At 38.8% G+C, this 22,739-nt stretch overlaps 1 protein-coding gene across 1 annotated transcript; it reads right to left on the bottom strand.

Moving 5' to 3' along the window:
• Positions 1–1,514: 1,514 nt before the first annotated feature.
• On the bottom strand, positions 1,515–22,739 carry LOC139463132 (neural cell adhesion molecule L1-like). The gene is made up of 13 exons (XM_071244566.1): positions 22,611–22,739; positions 12,308–12,410; positions 11,186–11,379; positions 9,869–10,057; positions 9,257–9,391; positions 7,904–8,000; positions 7,463–7,650; positions 6,864–7,022; positions 6,195–6,338; positions 5,565–5,876; positions 4,739–4,873; positions 3,588–3,672; positions 1,515–2,930 (listed from the first exon to the last, which is right to left on the bottom strand). Exons 1-13 carry the CDS (start codon positions 22,675–22,677, stop codon positions 2,735–2,737), a joined length of 2,004 nt encoding a protein of 667 aa, XP_071100667.1. The 5' UTR covers positions 22,678–22,739; the 3' UTR covers positions 1,515–2,734.

Here is a 22,739-nt window from a genome sequence, read left to right as displayed (position 1 = left end):
CCGAAAGATGTACGAAACAATCTAGTTGCAGTCACGTATACCGAGAAGTGCAGTAGATGTAAGACATAATCTAGTCTATGTTGCTAAATGTCGTGAAGTTGTTGCTGTAGATGTAAGCCATGAAGTAGTTGAAAGTAGAAACGATCTAGTTGCAGTCAAGTATACCGATAAGTTCAGTAGATGTAAGACATAAAGTAGTTTCTGTTGGTAAAAGTCGTGAAGTTGTTGCTGTAGATGTAAACCTCTGGAGTAGTTGCAGTAGATGTAAGCCGGGAAGCAGTTGAAGTAGATGTAAGCCGGGACGTAGTTGCAGTAGATGTAAGCCGTGAAGTACTTGCTGTAGATGCGTTGTGGTGTTTGCTCTAGAGCCACTATAGATAGCAGAAGTTGGAGTAGTGATTGTCGGCATTGTCTGTCCAAGTGGTGGTTGTTCTTTTGCACGAGAAAATGTTCTTGTTGTACAGCTAATTTTAGTTCTTGCTCTCGTAGAACTTGAAGTTGTAATTGTCTTGTTGTTGACTTTTATTCTACTACATGAACTACCATGTAGTATTTTTTCTGCTGTTAGTTGGTGAACTACAAGAAGCACCCGTTGCACTAGTGGCATTAGTTTTGACCGTGCCGATGAGTACCCACTAGTCCAGCTGTGCAGGTTGTCTCGGCAGCAGCGGCCCCTCTAGATAAACAGGCAGTAAGACAGTTGCCAGGCCATGTTAGCAGCGAACAGCAAAGCTATAGATGATTCGTTCGAGAGGTTTATCAAAGTGCACATTAATCAAAACGCGTTTTCTTTGATTATAAAAAGCATTGTAAAATAACCATGCGAAGTACTCTTCCTATTTAGTAAGCCTTCAATCCGCCAACGTTCTGAACGATGGCTTGTACACCAAGGTATGTCGTGGTATTTTGTTCCCTAAAACTACACTGATATATTACTAACCATTAGATGTGTCGATATACATAGAAACGCCGACATTGTATGTCTATACACAAACATATGACTTCAAGTAATAGATACAGAACCTTATCTAATAAACGTTTGTTTTTAAAAATACAAACGTGTCTTGAGTGTCTCATATATACCTAAGACAAGGACAGAGCGTGAACTGATGCCATATCCCATGGACTTTCGTATGTCAACGGGGCGGTCGGGTAGTCTAGTGGTTAAAGCGTTCTCTCGTCTCGCCGAAGACCCGGGTTCGATTCCCGACATGGGTACAATGTGTGAAGCCCATTTCTGGTGTCCTCGGCCGTGATATTGCTGGAATATTGCTAAAAGCGGCGTAAAACCATACTCACTCACTCACTCACTTGTATGTCAACAAACAGACAAACACAGTTTGATACACAACTCACAAGGAACATTGTACGTACAGGACTGCAGTTAGAACTGATTTGTTTGCTATATGGTTAACGAGATATATTGAAGAGACATGTGTTCTTTTGAAGATATTATTGAGTACAGAATTAACTCCGCTTATGTATATACATAATGACTGTAAATGGTAAATGATCCAAGAATGTTTCGATGAATGACAGTTATAAACTCCAAAATGTATTCTAATCCACAGATAATACTGTATCTTGTATCACCGTTCCAACGTCTCAATACAATTTTCATAGCCTGTTGATTTCTTGAGATCAGCAATCTGATAAAACAAAATGAGTATCTAGTCTGCATTTTGTATGTTAGTTAATTAGATTAATATCAAGGTGCACATTAGTAGTAAATTACACGTGACAATATCGTTTGTGTTAGATAAGAACTATAATATTAAGGGATGTTAAAAGTTTAATATGTTGTATAGATTTATAAAAGATGTCTACTATGAGGAGGTTAAGTTCATTAGACAATGAGTAAATTGCTAATAACACCTTTCGAGTATCATTTCACACATAAAATCAAATTTAGACCAAAGACAAAAATTTGAAGCAAACACTTGACCACCAATAACAAGACACAAATACAGATCTAAATGGGGTATAGATTTTAAAGGATTATCTTATAACCCTGATCAAAGGTACTATATTTGTTGATAAATGTATAAAAAAATATATTGCCAGAGAATAATCAGCCTCGATATTGGGCGTAAAATACAAAAGGAATTACATGAATGTATCACTGAAAATCAGCGGTGACACCAGGTGTTCGCTTAAAGGGTAAGCATGTCCTGCTTTCAAAAGCAACAATGAAACATTACTTATCGCCGTCGTAGGCCAAGTGTTTTACATACACTTTCACTTTACACTGCAACAGTGGGCTTGGCAATTACGCACGAAGAACATAACAGTAATGCACAAGCGAATCGAGTCTTGAATCACACAAGATGAATCTGCCCACCTATCATTTAGTCAAGGCATCTCACTGCTGTCTGTCATTATGTTTGTTGAGATCCTACACTCTGAAAACACCGGATTTCGTCTTGTTAATGCTGCCCTCTTTAACATGTTAGTCCAATTAGTTTGGCAAGCTAGTTTACGTTTATGTCACGAATTGGTATACGTAACTCCTCATAAGGTTCAAGGTGTTATGAAGAACCTTTTCGGACCTTTTCTTTAAAACTAAAGAGCCAAGGTAAGGTTTCCAGCATTGAAGAGTGTTTCTGTACCATTGTCAGGTGTAAGAATATCATTGCAGACACATGGGATGTAATTACACTACACCCATCGCTACATGAATGTAATGAATACCATTGAATCCAGTAGATACCGATACGCTATATTTTCTTGATCTTTAAGCTTGACTTTCTTGATGTGTATACCGTCCAGCATTAGCATAACGGTCGTCTCCACTGAAATAACCCGCGTTATATTTACCACTATGATCTCTTCTACTTCGGTACTCGTCCATCGAGTCAGGCTCATCATCATTGACATCGTAAGCAGGGTTATGGGCGGGTCGCTTCTTCGTATATGTATCTTCCTCTGACCTGCAACAGTAAGGGATAGAGATGAAGTGAAATGGGGTACCCGGTTGATATCGCCTTTAAGATTATTGCACATACATAGCGACGTACATGCACGTGTGTGTCTGTGTGTGGCTGCTTGTACTAGTAAGGACTTATTTTGGTTTGATAGTGCTAGCCCACTGATATACCATGTCGCATCTTAACACGGGTACCTTACTAAGACACTGTACACAGACCCCGAGCCCACCAGTCCTTGCTTTGTCCCCCGAATACCGAGCGCCAGGTCGGGTTTCAACAAGAACGATCTTTTCACGTCTTTTTGTATAGCGCGGCCGGGAATAGAACCACCGACCTTCCGCTCTCCGGGCAGACGCTCCATCAACTGGACCACCTCCGTGGTCTTTAAGGGATACATGGAACGTGTGAATGAAATATCGACCAGTCTCTGTTGATTGTACAAGTTAAGAATGTCTTCAAATTATCTGCCGACATAGTTTTATACTTACACATCTATTGTTGCTTTTCACGTGTGACAGATCTTTTCTTTGGATACATTGGTACTGTCATTAGTCCCTTTATAAATAAGAAGCGTTTTCAAAGTAAATCGATATATGTCAGCCCGAAAACCAAATATTACTCTGTCAAGGTCGTCCATATATAGCAAGTAAAAATACTAACTCTATTCTGGCAACATTGTGGAACTTGTGGTCTTCCAAATCCTTATCCGGATTAAGGTACACGGCGTTTACCTCTGTTGCATAGACTGAAAGATAAAATATGTCAAATATTAGCACGAAATACGAAACGACATTCCATTAAGTGTGAACTCAGCTCCAGACGTGACAAGGAAAATAGTTCAATGCATCCCTCATCGAATAACAGTGAGTGAGTGAGTATGGTTTTACGCCGCTTTTAGCAATATTCCAGCAATATCACGGCGGGGACACCAGAAATGGGCTTCACACATTGTACCCATGTCGGGAATCGAACCCGGGTTTTCGGCGTGACGAGCGAACCACTAGACTACCCGACCGCCCCTCGAATAACAGAGGAGATACAACTAATAGTGACCTATTTGGACACTCCTTGGCTACACTGATATATCATTTTGTAAATGCAAAATACCAGTTGGCTACTGCAAATTATGTAAGTATATATTAGTATTTGGTAAGCGTTATCAACATTGCTTATTAATGATTAGTTCCATAAAGTTATTTATTTATGAATGGTCATATAGTTTCCTTATTTTACATTTTACTCTATTTCTCATAGTTGTACACCTAACTAAGTATAAATGCATTTCTAATGGACCTCTCTTCGCAACGCAAACTACAGTTAGCAATGGATACGTGTAGCCGTTCATCGCATGGTCCATTACGATGAGAATTACATTTGATGCAGTAAAGAATGCAATCTACTATTTGGAGGACATTTTTTATACAAACATCAAAATATGATTAAATTTCACTTTATTAATGAGAATTTGTCAAAACCCACATATCTAGTAAGAATCACAGCACACTGATACAACAGCAATTGAGACTGTAACAAACTGTTCTTGTATCTCCTGGAGAGAGAAATCAAATTCTTCTGAAAAGCATAACTGCCAGCTTACACTCCAATCTATGATTGTGAAGGTATATGAGTAATTACTCAGAACATCATGACAGGGGCAGTAAAGCCCATTGGCATGATAACAGGGCAAAATAACATCAACATCTGCGTTTGGATGTACAGGTTAGCTTTATTAACATAGACAGGATCGAATTTCCCAAAGTATATACTAGATCATCCAATGCTGAAGTGTTCCATGTAATCCAACAGCTCACCTTTGTAAGTCCCTTCATCCTGTTTCCGCTTGCAGCAGAAGCAGATGAGGATGATGATGACGACGAGCAAGAGGAGGAGTATCACCACCACTATCCACCACCACGGGAAGTCCCCAGCGGCTGCAACCCCACCATCTGGCAACAAGGATACATGTAACGTTGGGAAACTACCTTGAAAGGTTCATAGTTCCATAGTTCATACAAGTACACTATTTATGTGAAGGTATATTTTTAAACAGAAATACACAGTTATGTGTAAATAACATCTGACAATAATAATGAGAAATATATCTGCTGAGCGCAAAATCCATTTTACGATTGCGACCATATCATAAGCATGAATGAATGAATGAATGAATGAATGAATGAATGAATGAATGAATGAATGAATGAATGAATTTAAGAAATATATAATATCATCTTCCCTTTACTCGTCTGAAAAAAATATCAAACAAGCCATACGATAGCACATAGACACAATTTCTCAATTTCAAAGACTAATTACGACGTTTGAAACAGCACTGAATCGTTACCAGATCACGGAGCACAGTCTCCTTGTAAACATTAGACAAACACGGCCAAATTCGCTGCAGCTGACGATATGAGTTTTATATTTCGAAATTGCAAAGGAGGTCACAGTCAAATTGTTTAACATGGTTAATTTTCTTCAGATCGCTGGCTTTCAAAATACTGGAGTAATGACATGAACTGAATCATCGACACTAAACTGTACGGGGGATACATTTGGCATTACATTTTAACAATGAGGAGGGCGGATTGAAACAAGAAACATTGGATAAGATCAATATTATTTGAAAACACCAACCTCTACCCTTCGGTACGACTTCAATTGTTACTGTGTAGCTATCGTATTGGTGATACAGGTCCCGATAGTAAACGCCAATAATCGCTTCAAACTCCGCATCGGTGAGGCCTGACGTGTCGATATAGGCTTCCTTTGTGACATCATTGTAGATCACATGAGGAGGCGCATTATTGTCATAGGTTTGATTCTTGAAGCGCCATCTTTCTCTCAAGGTCATCCCCGGGTCAGTTGTAGCTTTCACTGTCAGGTTAACGCGATCGCCCTTGACGATTTCTTGAAGTGGCGGAGGATGTTCAGTTATTACGATTGGTTCTGAAACAAACATGCAAAATGTGTCTTTCTTCGGTTCCCAGGTTGCAATGTGGCTTGAATATTGCTACAAGATCCAATCTACACTGATCATGAAGTAACAGGACAAGTATTAGATTTTTTCAAAATTAACATGTGGAAAAAATTTACATTAGTCATTCGAATTTCAAGAAATGCATACAACACACATTGCACGAATTAACACCATTTCTTGAGTAACATCGTCATGAAACTGTCACATTACTGTCCAGGAATGAAGATTTAACTCCCTTTGTATCCATCCGTTTGTATCCATGTTTGATGACAAATATAACCACTTACCGATGACGTTGAGGCAACCATTTGCAAATTCATAGTCTATTTTGTTGCTGACGTTACACTGGAAACACTGGGTATCGTCCGGTTTCTGCAGACCTATGACCGTTAACACTCTTCCACCATCACTGAACTGGAACTTGCCGCTTCCTATAAAGGGATGTGAATTGTTTTTGAAATAATCGTATTAGAACGATTATACCCATACATGTGTATGTCAAATGTGTATGTCTGCGAGGGATTCTTTCGAAAGTCATTTGTTAAAGTTGCAATAATGATTAAATTTTGCAAGGGGGATTTTCTTTAACACAAACAAAGATTCATCTCTGACAGTCTGGTTTCGTTTGTCGTTTCGTGAAGCTGTTGTTCAATGACATGCTTTCATGGTTTTCCTCGATGTTTTCAAAGCCGACAACTGTTGATTTTGCCCTTTTTAAGGCATCTTCTACATAATGCACTGCAATTAATGTAATTATACATGTGCCGATTTTGCCATATCAGTGTGAGAAAAAAGATATTTGAGAAATTGTGTACAACACAGATATTGCGCCTCAGACTCCACATGTCTACATGCATCTGAATTACATGGAAGGTAAGGTGACGTTCATGTCACGTTCAAGATTTGTGGATCAATATTGCGACGTTTAAATTACAGAATGACAGTATGAGTCTTACCTGGAGGACTTAGTATGTTAATTGGATTCCCATTAATGTACCAGTTGGGTGTGTTTATGGGATCCTCCCCGTCAGCTGCCCGGGACTTGCAGTAGAAGACAGCGTCCCTGCCCGTTGGTATAGTCTGGTAACTTAACGCCTCTTCCCAAATAGGACCAGCTGCAACATAGAGCTCTCAGTTTAATCACACACTTAATCCAAAGTATCTTTCGAACTTGGGGGATATACTAGTTAAAACATTAAAAAACAATATGTCATCTTTGTTCATCAAAATTCTGAATTAACGAATATTGAAAACCGTGCCTCGAAACATGCGAATCTACGTGTCAACATGGAGCACAACTGTGAGTAGGTCTAACACCGCTCTGAACAGTATTGCATTCAAATATCACGGCCTTTCATCTTAATAGGAAGGAATCTCATCGTTACGCCGGTTGTAAACATTTTACCTCTTTGGTGAAAAAACGAGGAAGGATATGGTACTGACAGATCAAAGATCATAATCGGGGAGAACAAGATATCTGGGGGGCCAAGGTTTGTAACTCTTCACAACGAGTTAAAAGAACCGTGACTCATCATAACAATACAGAATAACTTACACGTGACATCGAGAAAGATGGGAATCTGGACTGTGCTGACGGAGTTCTGCCCGAAGCAGGTGTAAATTCCCTCGTCTTCCTCCACCAGCTTCATTACCTTTAGCTTCCTGTTGTTCTTGTCGAACTGATATTTCTCACTTGCTGTGATGATATTACCCCCCTTGCGCCACATGATTGTTGGTAGAGGACTAAGAACACATTTACCAAAAGCTTTAGTGCAATGGTATTGAAAACAGTATTCATCTTTAATCAAGGTTTGTGAAGGCTTAAGATGACTCTACAAAACAGTTTTACTACTACTCTGCTGTACCAATGTAAGAACTATATATTGTTGTTATAAGTTATATGGCAAACAGGTGTATATTTACTCAAATGACATGTCAACGTTGAACATGTACTTGCGGAAATATATCAAATCTATCATGAACGAGCTGCACTCACTATCCACTGAACACACACTCCAGCTCTGCCGTCTGGGTCCGTAAGAATATTGCAGGGTTAGTTGTATACTCGGCCTTAGGTTTGACTTGCGGTTTACCTGAAACAAAATGCAAAGTAATACGTCAATGAAAATATCTATTGAGTTATGACTATGGCAATTGGCTGGTTACTGGATTGGGTATAATTGCGAGCCGTGTATGCTGGTGTCCATGATCTCATAGTTCGACACTCTCAATTTCCGACGGACACTGTATTAAGTCATAGAACATTCTGTCCTGGAATAAAACAGTGTACATTGTATTCTATGCTACAATGGTATGCCAGGATAAGTAGCTCTCGACAAAGAAGACAGTGTAAATTGCCTATATATATCATTAAAGACTTGTAGATCGACTTGTAAATACAGAGAAATACTGAGCCATGCTGAAAAATAATTTCAGTCTCTTTCGCAGATGATATGATCAAAATATACCTTATTATGAAATACCACGAATTCCTATAAGCAATAAGATAGGATGTAATTCGGTATTATATCTTTTAAAAAAATATAAAAAATTAAACATATTTCGATTACAGTGTAGACACGAATTTAAAGGCAACCATTACAATACGGCCTCCTTAACATACTAGACACTACTAGACACTGAATAGACTGAATAGGCACATGTGTATGTGTGCCAGAAATAGTAGTTGCAGGACACCAAGAAGCAATGACCTGCGTAGGACGTTGTATGCGGGAAATAACACCCTCTGGACAAGCTATTGTCACATCGACATTATCCTTCCTATTTGACGTTTCATTGTGGAAAGGGAGACATCTGCCAAGTCAATCATACCTCTTTATATGACTAAACTGAAGATATCTTGAATAGCTGAATACGCTGTCCTGGTGGATGTAACGAATATTTTTATGTCAAGGTTTGGTATTTTCTATGGTCATCGTCTTGACATTTTGATGTCTTCTTTAATTCACATATTGATGTCAATTTCGTTTCCATATATGGACAACAGCGTATGTGAGTTTTACATACAATGTGACATTTCTGTACTTCATACATTGTTGAATATTGAATTCAGATAAGATTCTGGAGGTTTGTTCCATGTTCACTCTTCATGTTTTCACTACGAGCTAAACAACACACACACTAACAATTCGTTCCACTACATTATCGCTCGTGTCAGTAGGACAGGCAGGTACGTGCAAATATATGCAAGGGGAGATACCTTGAGCGAAGAAGGGTTAAATCTAAAGAAAGTGAAAGTGATATAAACACTAGATGGTTAGAGTTGTTAAATACATGAACAGTTTGTTAAATACAACGTCACATCTGATACAAAGCAATCGATACTCACTGGCTACCGGAGTAACTGTCAGACTCTTTGGACTGCCTAGCTGAATAGTATTTAGGATATTGTTATAGATGGCACACTTGTACAGATCGGCGCCTGTCTGGTCACTTGTCTCCAAGTAGATAAAATGCAGCGTTCCTGTAAACGAATACAGTCATAACATAAAATGTCATCGGTAGACTTTTAAGGTATGAATGCCGTAATAACATTTATTCATATCCAAAGATATAAACATATTTCAAGTTAAAGCAAAATTCTTGTTTCATTATAAAATGACTGGGTAATAGGGAGGAGTTTATTTAGTTTCATTTTTAGCGGGTTACATATCTAGAAAAACGTTGCTTTAGGCGTACAACGTGACCACTTACTGTCACCACGGTTGTCCCTGCGATTCTGACGAACAACGAATTGAAAAAGTTGGAATCTGTTCCAAAGCCGTTTCATAAACAATTAATGAATGGCAAGTCAGGTCAAACAGGAAACTTAACAAATAAATATTGTAAGGGTTTTACACCAATTGTGTCGTAGGAAAAATATTGTTGTGTCAAAAGTCTCACTGTTTTGCCATCTTTGTCTTTTAGTCTTGTCTATTAAACATTAGTTTTGAACACCAACCTTGATCGTCAACGTGGATTCTGGTGGTTTCCTCCACTTGTTTCTTTGCCCCGTCGGTTGATTCTAAAAACCAGCTGAATTGAGCTTTCGGGACACTTTCTGGTACGTCTGTACATAGCAGCTTGGCGTATGCTCCTTCGAATTTGTTGATGTCTTCAACAGGGATCTCAGGCCAGTTTGCACCGAGTGCTGTAAATACACACGTTAAGGTCGTATATGTTGGGACATAGCGTACACTCCGTGAATATCAATGCTATCTTGGAGGGTTTTGAAGGGTTGGTATATAAATATGCAAATGAGCTACGTTACATCGATGTAATGTCTACGTGATAAAACAAAAGTGATATTTGACATTTCCACTACGTGTGAAAGGTGTTTCCCGATGTCTGGGTGTTCTGCAGACAAACATGGCTGCAAATCAGCTGACACTACGTGTATATGATAAATTAAATGAAGCGATACACTCAAACATTGTATTCATATGCAGTTTTAAGGTTACATCCTTTACTTAAAATAAGTCTCATACATTGGTGAAAATGTGGAGGACATCACAAATTGGAAGAATCAGTGTCCGAAATTATATCTGATTAATTCCTTATTTTGAGTTGGAGACCTGCATCACTTCGGACGTTCCTCCCACATTGAGTTGACACGCCGCGATATAACTGGAATACTGTTAAAAGCGATGTTGAAACCCAACTCACTCACTCACTATTTTGAGTTGTATCATATGTTCAAGTTACATGTGTTTGTGACGGGCGCCATCGCTGGGGCAGGATACGCTCACCTATTTCACTACGACAAAGCAAGAATCGTAAACTCAGGATGTTATTTGTAATAGCCTTGACTGTAAGTTCTGTTCGGCCACCCGATCCCCATTTTAGTCGGTATGAGGCACTGGGGACCTGGCCCTTAATCCCAAAAGATGTGTGTACACGTTGAAATTGGCATGTTGTTACAGGTCTTCACATCATTGTATTAATCGAAATATACTAATATAGCCTTGTGGTCTTTATTTCAGATTTATAACAGATTATGAACATATACGACATTGTTAAATCATTAATCTGTGAACGGATGTATATTCACGTCAAAAACATTACAGCATAGAGCGAACCCCCGTTAATCCGGAATGCTAGTGTTCGCATTAGCACATTTTCCGATATGACGAATCATCAGAACGCATTTATGTCACTTGTATGCATGAAGGACTATCCAACAGTGCTCGTCCCGAAGGAAGGGGTTTCCGGATTAGCGCGGTCCAGACTAAATCGGTTTGACTGTATATTGCAGCAGTGCATAGATATATCTACTCACAAACTTCTCTGACGTTAATGGCGGGGGATACGGCTTCAGGAGTCACCCCTGGACTAACGGTGTTCTCCGCCCCGCACTGGTATAATCCTTCCTCCCTGATTGTGAAGCTGGGTATGGACAAGTTGCCAGTGACTTCATCTACTTGTGTGATAGAATCGGAGACAATTAAGGCCCCGTCTTTGTACCATTTGTACCTGCAATCAGACAAAAAGACATCAGTGGAAACTTTTGATTCTTGTGGTCTCAAACTCTTTAATGACTATGATTTTAATTACACTGTTAACGCTGCTGAAGTTCCTAAATAGAACCTCAGGAACCTATGTTTGTTATGTAGTCAGGCTCTTCTACAAGTCATTGTTAAGCAGATATTGCACAGGATTTTTGACCAACTGACTGTATCAATACAGACAATCATTCTATACAAATTACATTAAGGAATGTGGTATATCCCCAGTCTTCGAATTTCATTGAAGGTACCTTCAGCTCAGAAAAGCTCGCCTTGCGATGCTCATTTACCCACACACATGTAAGTTGCCTCTAGAACTCTCATTCTACAACTACTTCAACGATTCAGTTGTTTTTTAAGCAAGACGCAGTTTCAAAGAAGATCTTTAAAGAATCAAAAGAGCTTGTTTCAAGGAATCGAACAGCAGTACTTACAGGTGATACCACCAATAGGGTAACTTTCATAATGTAGACTTTCATTTGTCTAAATAACACCATGAAGTTACCTTACAGCGGATATGCCTACTCGTAGAAGCAATCGCCCGTATCTTAGGAACACACAACTATAATACACAAGCTTCAATTCATATTTATTACATCAATATTTGGCAACAAACATTTGGACTCATTTTCCGACTTATAACTGTTTATGTAATAATTGTATATTTTAGACATACTGTCTGATGAATTGAAAGAAGACATGTATGCTGAAATATTGTGAAATAATGTTTTCATTACATTGCGAACTAACGAGAGAAAAGAGAAGATGGTGACATCTTTTACTAAAATAAAATACATAATTCAACCTTCAAATAACATCGACCGAAAAGGTCAGTTAGTGTTCCCCCTTGTATGAAATACCTTGAAATAACGATTTGTGACAAATGTCGTACTTACCTAGGGACTGGTACACCTTCGGCATAACACATCAAAAGGACCTGTTGATTGGAAATGTATTCCATCCGACGCACATCAGGCATCTTTATTTCTGGAGCTGTTTCTGGAAATAATTAATCCAATTATAGAGAACAAGGCTACTCGACCTGTTTACAGTTGAATAATGTCTGGAGTATTATAAACTGATAAACATGTGGAATGGACATGTGTTTCCATAAAGTGTTTCAGCATTAATACCGAAAAGTGGAACTTTGTATTGATAGATGTAGGTACTCTGAAACGTTGACGATATATCGCTCAGCCCTGGACGAAGAGCTGTACCCACTTCTACGAAACGTTTCTACAGCGTCTCTACAGTAGCAACAAGGCTACTCGACCTGTTTACAGTTGAATAATGTCTGGAGTATTATATACTAATAACTGAAGACGTCTTCGTATACACAGTCCTGTATACCACTTTTTTAATGCAGGACCTATGTCAGTGGTAAGAGCCAACGAAATGGATCGGTAGTCAGGCTCAGTGACTTGGTTGATTGTGTGGCACCATAACCCGCTGGTGTGGATCGTTGCTCACCATTTCCATTAGTCACAGTTAGCCGTCTTATACTATGAGCTGGAATATTGAGAGTGGCGTTAAACAAAATAAAAGCAAAAGAAACTTTAAGACAGTTTGTGCCTCTGGATAATGTACTGTGTATCACATGATAATGAGAGAACCCCTCCTTTTCACAGTCCTGAATAGTATAGGTAAGGCAGTATATGCATTGGAAACACACGGTGTCTTCATAATACTTCAAAGTGTTGTGATACAATATGCTCTTGATTTTGACCCTTTTGGTTTTCTTGTAACAGCGATGCGAACTCGAATCACGTAGAGGAATATACGTTTCTTAATGAGTACTTACATACAATAATAAAAAGCATGTAGGTGATACGATAGGTAGTTCATAAATATTGATTAAACGACGCAATCAACAGTCCTCGAGTAACCCCCTCCGTGATATTGCTGCAATATGGTTGCATGAGTACTAACCTTGAGTAACCAATTTGACCAAATAGTATGATGCAAAATGTTTACAATACCTACAGCCTTTTCATATGGTATTGACAACATATCGATCAAATTTTGGGCTTCGAACATGGACACGTAACTCGAACTCGAAGACAATAAATTCACTATAATTTTGCCACTGAAAATAGGAATATAACTTCTTTTTTTAATTCTTTCAAACATGTGGAATGGACATGTGTTTCCATAAAGTGTTTCAGCATTAATACCGAAAAGTGGAACTTCGTATTGATAGATGTAGGTACTCTGAAACGCTCAGCCCTGGACGAAGAGCTGTACCCACTTCTACGAAACGTTTCTACAGCGACACGGTCGCATGGTAACCTTGGGAGTGACGCTAGTCGTGGTGTATCGATCGCTGTTTGGGACGGACCCATTGTCGCGAAAGGGGAACCTCATACCCGTTACAGCACATTCACGCCCTTCCCTTCCCCTATTACAAATCACCTGATAACGCCCACCCGACGAGTCACCAAGAGCAAACACTCAATATCCTTATCCGTTAAGTAAACACAAATCATAAATCACTCTTATCAGTAAAAACTGCAAGACCTTGGTTTGTCGACTACCTTAATAACGTTTATCTCACAGTCAGTCAAATGCATGTCTGAAGTTAATATGCGGGACACTATTTCTGTGCTTGTCCCACCTACCAGTGATCCGATCAATCATGCACAGGTATACACGTGTGTGGATGATTAATCTTTGGGTGTGGCGATGACCTTTCAATTCGTGTGTTGGTGATTTGACTAGTTTCACGTTAAAATCAACATTTACAGTGTTTGCGATTACGACTCGTCTGTCCAACGAGTAGGGTTTAACGGAGGCTACCTGTGTGGGCAAACTCGGCACAGATAGTAATACAACCACTGAGAGGCAAATGGCGGCAAAAGTGGCTTCCGGTCCACATTATTCAAAACTTTAACCTTAGTTTCCTGAGCGCAACAAAACCAGAACATAAGTCACACCCAGTTTTGTTTGTCGTCATGAAAAGATAAATCGCGCTTTTTTAATATGCAGTAAATACTAACAGGCGTAGATAATCTTTACCTTTGTCAAGGCTTAGCGATAACAGCATAACAGCCAAGGAAAGCAAACAACAGTCCAGAGTCCAGAGACGGGAGCTTATTCCAGACGAGTACTTATCCTTGTTCTATCTGGTAATCATCTTTCTGCGGATATTATCATAGCTTTTGAATGAAGCTCTTAATTTGATGCCTCGAATCAGCAAGTACCTCTTCACTGCGTGTTACTTGATATACCTGATGCCTTTGATCCAAACAATGTACTACTTGGTGACTTTGATCCAACACTATGTATTACGTTGTGACTTTGATTCAACACTATGTACTACGTGATGACTTTGATCCAACACTATGTATTACATGGTGACTTTGATACAACACTATGTACTACTTGGTGACTTTGATCTAACACTATGTACTACTTGGTGACTTTGATCCAAACAATGTACTACTTGGTGACTTTGATCCAAAGTATGTACTACTTGGTGACTTTGATCCAAACAATGTACTACTTGGTGATTTTGATCCAAAGTATGTACTACTTGGTGACTTTGATCCAACACTATGTACTACTTGGTGATTTTGATCCAAAGTATGTACTACTTGGTGACTTTGATGCAACACTATGTACTACTTGGTGACTTTGATGCAACACTATGTACTACTTGGTGACTTTGATCCAAACTATGTATTACGTTGTGACTTTGATCCAACACTATGTACTACTTGGTGACTTTGATCTAAACTATGTATTACGTGGTGACTTTGATCCAACACTATGTACTACGTGGTGACTTTGATCCAACACTATGTACTACGTGGTGACTTTGATCCAACAGTAATGCCTATAACGTAGTGCCTGGTGTATTTGATCCAACATCACTGCTTACTATGAACTACCAGACGTCATAGATGCAACAATGCAGATCGCAGTATGCTACATCAACTACCTGATACATCAATAATGCTTCTGGGGAATACATGATCTATTAGATGGAACAGTGCTGCACACTATGTACCACATATCGCCTCAGAACCAACTACATGTATACTGCTTTCAGTGTACTAGCCAGTGCTCAGACATGTTAATAGTGTCTTAAAGGTACTCACAGTATTACTCCGGGTCAATAAATGGATCAATGTGCAACAGTGGTGCTTAATGTGTACGTCTTGGTATCTTTGATGCAACAATACTGGTTACATTGCTGCCTTATGCGATACATTTGATATGACGTTCCTGCATACAGTTTACTACCTGATGCCTTAGATGTACCAAAGCTGCTTGCTATGTAGCAACCGATGCCCTCTATGTAATGCTACCACTAGTTATATACTACCTGATGCTTCAGAGGTAACAATACTGCTTACTGTGTACTACCTGGTGCCTTCTATGTAATGCTAACTCTAGTTATATACTACCTGATGCCTCAGAGGTAACAATACTGCTTACTGTGTACTACCTGGTGCCTTCTATGTAATACTCCCACTAGTTATATACTACCTGATGCTTCAGAGGTAACAATACTGCTTACTGTGTACTACATGGTGCCTTCTATGTAATACTCCCACTAGTTATATACTACCTGATGCCTCAGAGGTAACAATACTGCTTAATGTGTACTACCTGGTGCCTTCTATGTAATACTACCGTTAGTTATATACTATCTGATGCCTCAGAGGTAACAATACTGCTTACTGTGTACTACCTGGTGTCTTCTATGTAATACTCCCACTAGTTATATACTACCTGATGCCTCAGAGGTAACAATACTGCTTACTGTGTACTACCTGGTGCCTTCTATGTAATACTCCAACTAGTTATATACTACCTGATGCCTCAGAGGTAACAATACTGCTTAATGTGTACTACCTGGTGCCTTCTATGTAATACTACCTTTAGTAATATACTACCAGATGCCTTAGATGTAACAATACTGCTTACTGTGTACTACCTGGTGCCTTCTATGTAATACTCCAACTAGTTATATACTACCTGATGCCTCAGAGGTAACAATACTGCTTACTGTGTACTACCTGGTGCCTTCTATATAATACTACCACTTACTATTTACTCCCTGGGTTTTTTGATGTAACAATGCAGATTGATGCGTGTGCCCTCATGTCTCAGATCTATGTAACAAGACTCCTTATTATGTAATACATGATGCCTTCTATATAACGATGCTGCTTACTGATGCTTAAATGTAACAATACTGCTTATAACGTAATACCTGATTTTATTTCTATGAAACAAAACTGCTTACCATATAAAACACGATGCTTGCTTACTACATACCTCCTAATACTTATATGTAATGATACTGCTTACTATATACTACATGATGCTGAGTTGTTACAATTCTGCTTATTATGTTATACCTCATAACTTCGACCCTTCGATGAAAAAATACAGCAAACGATTTACTATTATAATACATGATGCCATAGATATTGCAATATTGCTTATTATGTACGACCTAACGCCTTTCATTCAGCAGTGTCCTAGTATATACTACCTTGTGCCTTTCATGGTATAAATGTTGATATGGTTGACATGTGGAGGACATTTCCAAATTTGACGCATCAGTGACAAAATATGATGTCTGATGCAATTCTTTATTTAAACTTGTACCATATGTGCCCGTGTTTTTTCAAGTGAACAATTGACTTGTGTCTGGACGGATGCAACCTTTGGGGCAGGATACGCTCACCTTTTCGAGAACACCAGGCGTCATCACAATATGACAGTGATTCATAAACAAATGCTCATGATATAGTCGGAACCGTGCAATCTGCTTTCCTATGGATTTCGAATGGGGTTTGTGGCTTTAATGTAACAATGCTGCGCACACGGTAACAGTTCACAATACTATGCACAGCCTCATGTCTTAGATGTAACAGTTCCCCTAACTATGGACAACATCATGTCTTATATGTAACAGTCCCCCTAACTGTGGACAACATCATGTCTTAGATGTAACAGTTCCCCTAACTATGGACAACATCGTGTCTTAAATGTAACAGTTCCCCTAACTATGGACAACATCATGTCTTAGATGTAACAGTTCCCCTAACTATGGACAACATCATATCTTAGATGTAACAGTTCCCCTAACTATGGACAACATCGTGTCTTAAATGTAACAGTTCCCCTTACTATGGACAACATTGTGTCTTAGATGTAACAGTTCCCCTAACTATGGACAACATCATGTCTTAAATGTAACAAATCCCCTTACTATGGACAACATCATGTCTTAAATGTAACAACGCAGCTTATTGTGTATTTAACTGTGTTCTTCCTACAACATTGAATCCTACATACATTACTATGTACAACCTGATGCCTTCAATGTAACAATACGGATCACTGTGTATTTCCTTGTCCCTAAGATCGAACAATACTGCTAACTATATACTGCCTGCAGCTTGAATATAAGAATACTGCTTACGATATATTACCTTGTGCCATAGATTTAACAACACTGATTTAAATTTATATGTACTGTATGATGTTTGAGTGTAATAATACTGCTTTAAATATATTACCATATGCCTAAGATGTAACATTACTGCTTACTGTAAACTACCTGATGCCTTAGATGTAACAATGCTGCTTGCTATGTAGCAACCGATGCCCTCTATGTAATACTACCATTAGTTATATACTACCTGATGCCTCAGAGGTAACAATGCTGCTTACTGTGTACTACCTGGTGCCTTCTATGTAATACTCCCACTAGTTATATAATACCTGATGCCTCAGAGGTAACAATACTGCTTACTGTGTACTACCTGGTGTCTTCTATGTAATACTCCCACTAGTTATATACTTCCTGATGCCTCAGAGGTAACAATACTGCTTACTGTGTACTACCTGGTGCCTTCTATGTAATACTCCAACTAGTTATATACTACCTGATGCCTCAGAGGTAACAATACTGCTTACTGTGTACTACCTGGTGCCTTCTATGTAATACTACCTTTAGTAATATACTACCAGATGCCTTAGATGTAACAATACTGCTTACTGTGTACTACCTGGTGCCTTCTATGTAATGCTACCACTAGTTATATACTACCTGATGCCTCAGAGGTAACAATACTGCTTACTGTGTACTACCTGGTGCCTTCTATATAATACTACCACTTACTATTTACTCCCTGGGTTTTTTGATGTAACAATGCAGATTGATGCGTGTGCCCTCATGTCTCAGATCTATGTAACAAGACTCCTTATTATGTAATACATGATGCCTTCTATATAACGATGCTGCTTACTGATGCTTAAATGTAACAATACTGCTTATAACGTAATACCTGATTTTATTTCTATGAAACAAAACTGCTTACCATATAAAACACGATGCTTGCTTACTACATACCTCCTAATACTTATATGTAATGATACTGCTTACTATATACTACATGATGCTGAGTTGTTACAATTCTGCTTATTATGTTATACCTCATAACTTCGACCCTTCGATGAAAAAATACAGCAAACGATTTACTATTATAATACATGATGCCATAGATATTGCAATATTGCTTATTATGTACGACCTAACGCCTTTCATTCAGCAGTGTCCTAGTATATACTACCTTGTGCCTTTCATGGTATAAATGTTGATATGGTTGACATGTGGAGGACATTTCCAAATTTGACGCATCAGTGACAAAATATGATGTCTGATGCAATTCTTTATTTAAACTTGTACCATATGTGCCCGTGTTTTTTCAAGTGAACAATTGACTTGTGTCTGGACGGATGCAACCTTTGGGGCAGGATACGCTCACCTTTTCGAGAACACCAGGCGTCATCACAATATGACAGTGATTCATAAACAAATGCTCATGATATAGTCGGAACCGTGCAATCTGCTTTCCTATGGATTTCGAATGGGGTTTGTGGCTTTAATGTAACAATGCTGCGCACACGGTAACAGTTCACAATACTATGCACAGCCTCATGTCTTAGATGTAACAGTTCCCCTAACTATGGACAACATCATGTCTTATATGTAACAGTTCCCCTAACTATGGACAACATCATGTCTTAGATGTAACAGTTCCCCTAACTATGGACAACATCGTGTCTTAAATGTAACAGTTCCCCTAACTATGGACAACATCATGTCTTAGATGTAACAGTTCCCCTAACTATGGACAGCATCATATCTTAGATGTAACAGTTCCCCTAACTATGGACAACATCGTGTCTTAAATGTAACAGTTCCCCTAACTATGGACAACATCGTGTCTTAAATGTAACAGTTCCCCTTACTATGGACAACATTGTGTCTTAGATGTAACAGTTCCCCTAACTATGGACAACATCATGTCTTAAATGTAACAAATCCCCTTACTATGGACAACATCATGTCTTAAATGTAACAACGCAGCTTATTGTGTATTTAACTGTGTTCTTCCTACAACATTGAATCCTACATACATTACTATGTACAACCTGATGCCTTCAATGTAACAATACGGATCACTGTGTATTTCCTTGTCCCTAAGATCGAACAATACTGCTAACTATATACTGCCTGCAGCTTGAATATAAGAATACTGCTTACGATATATTACCTTGTGCCATAGATTTAACAACACTGATTTAAATTTATATGTACTGTATGATGTTTGAGTGTAATAATACTGCTTTAAATATATTACCATATGCCTAAGATGTAACATTACTGCTTACTGTAAACTACCTGATGCCTTAGATGTAACAATACTGCTGACTATGTACTGCAGAATATCTTGATGCCAAAGATGTAAAACTACTGCTTACTATATATTATCCGAAGCTTGTGACATAACAATACTGCTCACTATACTTACTATATAATAAATGATGTCATAGATGTCACAATATCGCCTATTTGGCATTGTCTGATACAGTACCTTTAACTGTGTTCTTCCTAAAACATTGGATCTAAAAGTACTTCCTGATCCCTCGGATGCAACAGTCCTACTTACTTACAATCTTAAATGTAACAATACTGTTACTTCCTTATCCCTTAGATAGAGCAATACTGCAAACTATGTATTACCTTTTTCAAAGATTTAACAACACCACTACATACCACATGAGGACTTCGATGTAAAAATACTGCTTACTATGTACTACCTGATGCCTTTGGTGTAATCCTGAGGCTTATAACTACTATGTACTACCTGATGCCTTTGATGTAACAATGAGGCTAACTATGCACTACCTGATGCCTTTGGTATAACACTGAGGCTTACTATGTACTACCTGATGCCTTCGACGTAACAATAATGAGGCTTACTATGTACTACCTGATGCCTTTGATGTAACACTGAGGCTGACTATGTGCTACCTGATGCCTTTGATGTAACACTGAGGCTTACTATGTACTACCTGATGCCTTTGATGTAACAATGAGGCTGACTATGTACTACCTGATGCCTTTGATGTAACAATGATACTTACTATGTACTACCTGATGCCTTTGATGTAACAATGAGACTTACTATGTACTACCTGATGCCTTTAATGTAACAATGAGGCTGACTATGTACTACCTGATGCCTTTGATGTAACACTGAGGCTGACTATGTACTACCTGATGCCTTTGATGTAACAATGAGACTTACTATGTACTACCTGATGCCTTTGGCGTAACACTGAGGCTTACTATGTACTACCTGATGCCTTTGATGTAACACTGAGGCTGACTATGTACTACCTGATGCCTTTGATGTAACACTGAGGCTGACTATGTACTACCTGATGCCTTTGATGTAACAATGAGGCTGACTATGTACTACCTGATGCCTTTGATGTAACAATGAGACTGACTATGTACTACCTGATGCCTTTGATGTAACAATGAGACTTACTATGTACTACCTGATGCCTTTGATGTAACACTGAGGCTGACTATGTACTACCTGATGCCTTTGATGTAACAATGAGACTGACTATGTACTACCTGATGCCTTTGATGTAACACTGAGGCTGACTATGTACTACCTGATGCCTTTGATGTAACAATGAGACTGACTATGTACTACCTGATGCCTTTGATGTAACAATGATACTTACTATGTACTACCTGATGCCTTTGACGTAACAATGAGGCTAAATATAGCTATGTACTACCTGATGCCTTTGATTTACAATAATGAGGCTTACTATGTACTACCTGATGCCTTTGATGTAACAATAATGAGGCTTACTATGTACTACCTGATGCCTTTGACGTAACAATAATGAGGCTTACTATGTACTACCTGATGCCTTTGATGTAACAATGAGGCTTACTATGCACTACCTGATGCCTTTCGTATAACACTGAGACTTACTATGTACTACCTCATGCCTTTGACGTAACAATAATGAGGCTTACTATAGCTATGTACTACCTGATGCCTTTGACGTAACAATAATGAGGCTTCTTATGATCCAACACTATTACCGGAACAGCTATCATGTGAACAAGTCAGTTAGAAACTAATGTCTGATATTTGATGTCAAACCATTAAACTAAAAATACACAAGTTCACTTGACTGAATGTAATGTTACTGCAGTACGTGTACGCATGCCAGGCTGTTAATGACGCTCGGTACGTTTTTATGCTATGTAAACAATAATGCAATGATGCATGTACCGTAAAGTACGTCATATATACTGGTATGTTAAAATCCTTGGTGTGCCTATCCTTATCATGTGTACATTGTCAGATATGTACCATGACACATGTTGAATAGTCACAGGTGCAATGCTGACGACAAGGACTATTCTTATCAACATGCAGGAAATGACAATGACTCACACAGTAGGAGTGTTTACTGAGTGTTATTCGATCATATACCTTCTTTAAGTAACAGTGGTGTCATTATGTGGACGAGAAATAATAACTCTACTATCATCTGCTCTTCGAAATAAATTTGTTTGAAATCAATTGTAAATTCCGTAATGACATCGGACCCAGTGCCATGAAATGTTGGAAACTCTTCACATAATCAAACCTTAAACTTTTGCCCAGAACAAACTCCCAGGACGCACACAAGGAAACCTCGTTAATGCAGATACCTCGGGATACCTTAAGTCTTAAACTGGCAACGTTGAATGCCGCAGTGCTGGGATTACAGTCAAGTTCGATACAGTCACTCCATTGTGTGACCTGCTGCAAGCTCAGTCATGTGAAATTGTATTGACATTGGTCTTACCCTGTGCTGTGACCCCGTTCAGCAGGGTCAGCGCGAGGAGAAAGAAGACGGTGAAGCACAGTCTCATATTGAAGCGGTGCCTCCTTCACTGGAGCTTGTGGTTGCTAACTCTCGTTGGTGACATACAGG

This window comes from Haliotis cracherodii, unplaced genomic scaffold (assembly GCF_022045235.1).
Source record: "Haliotis cracherodii isolate W230 unplaced genomic scaffold, xgHalCrac1.p SCAF_1, whole genome shotgun sequence".
NCBI lineage: Eukaryota > Metazoa > Mollusca > Gastropoda > Lepetellida > Haliotidae > Haliotis > Haliotis cracherodii.
Note: the sequence above shows the minus strand (reverse complement) of the source record. Positions and strands in the feature narration are given on the sequence as shown.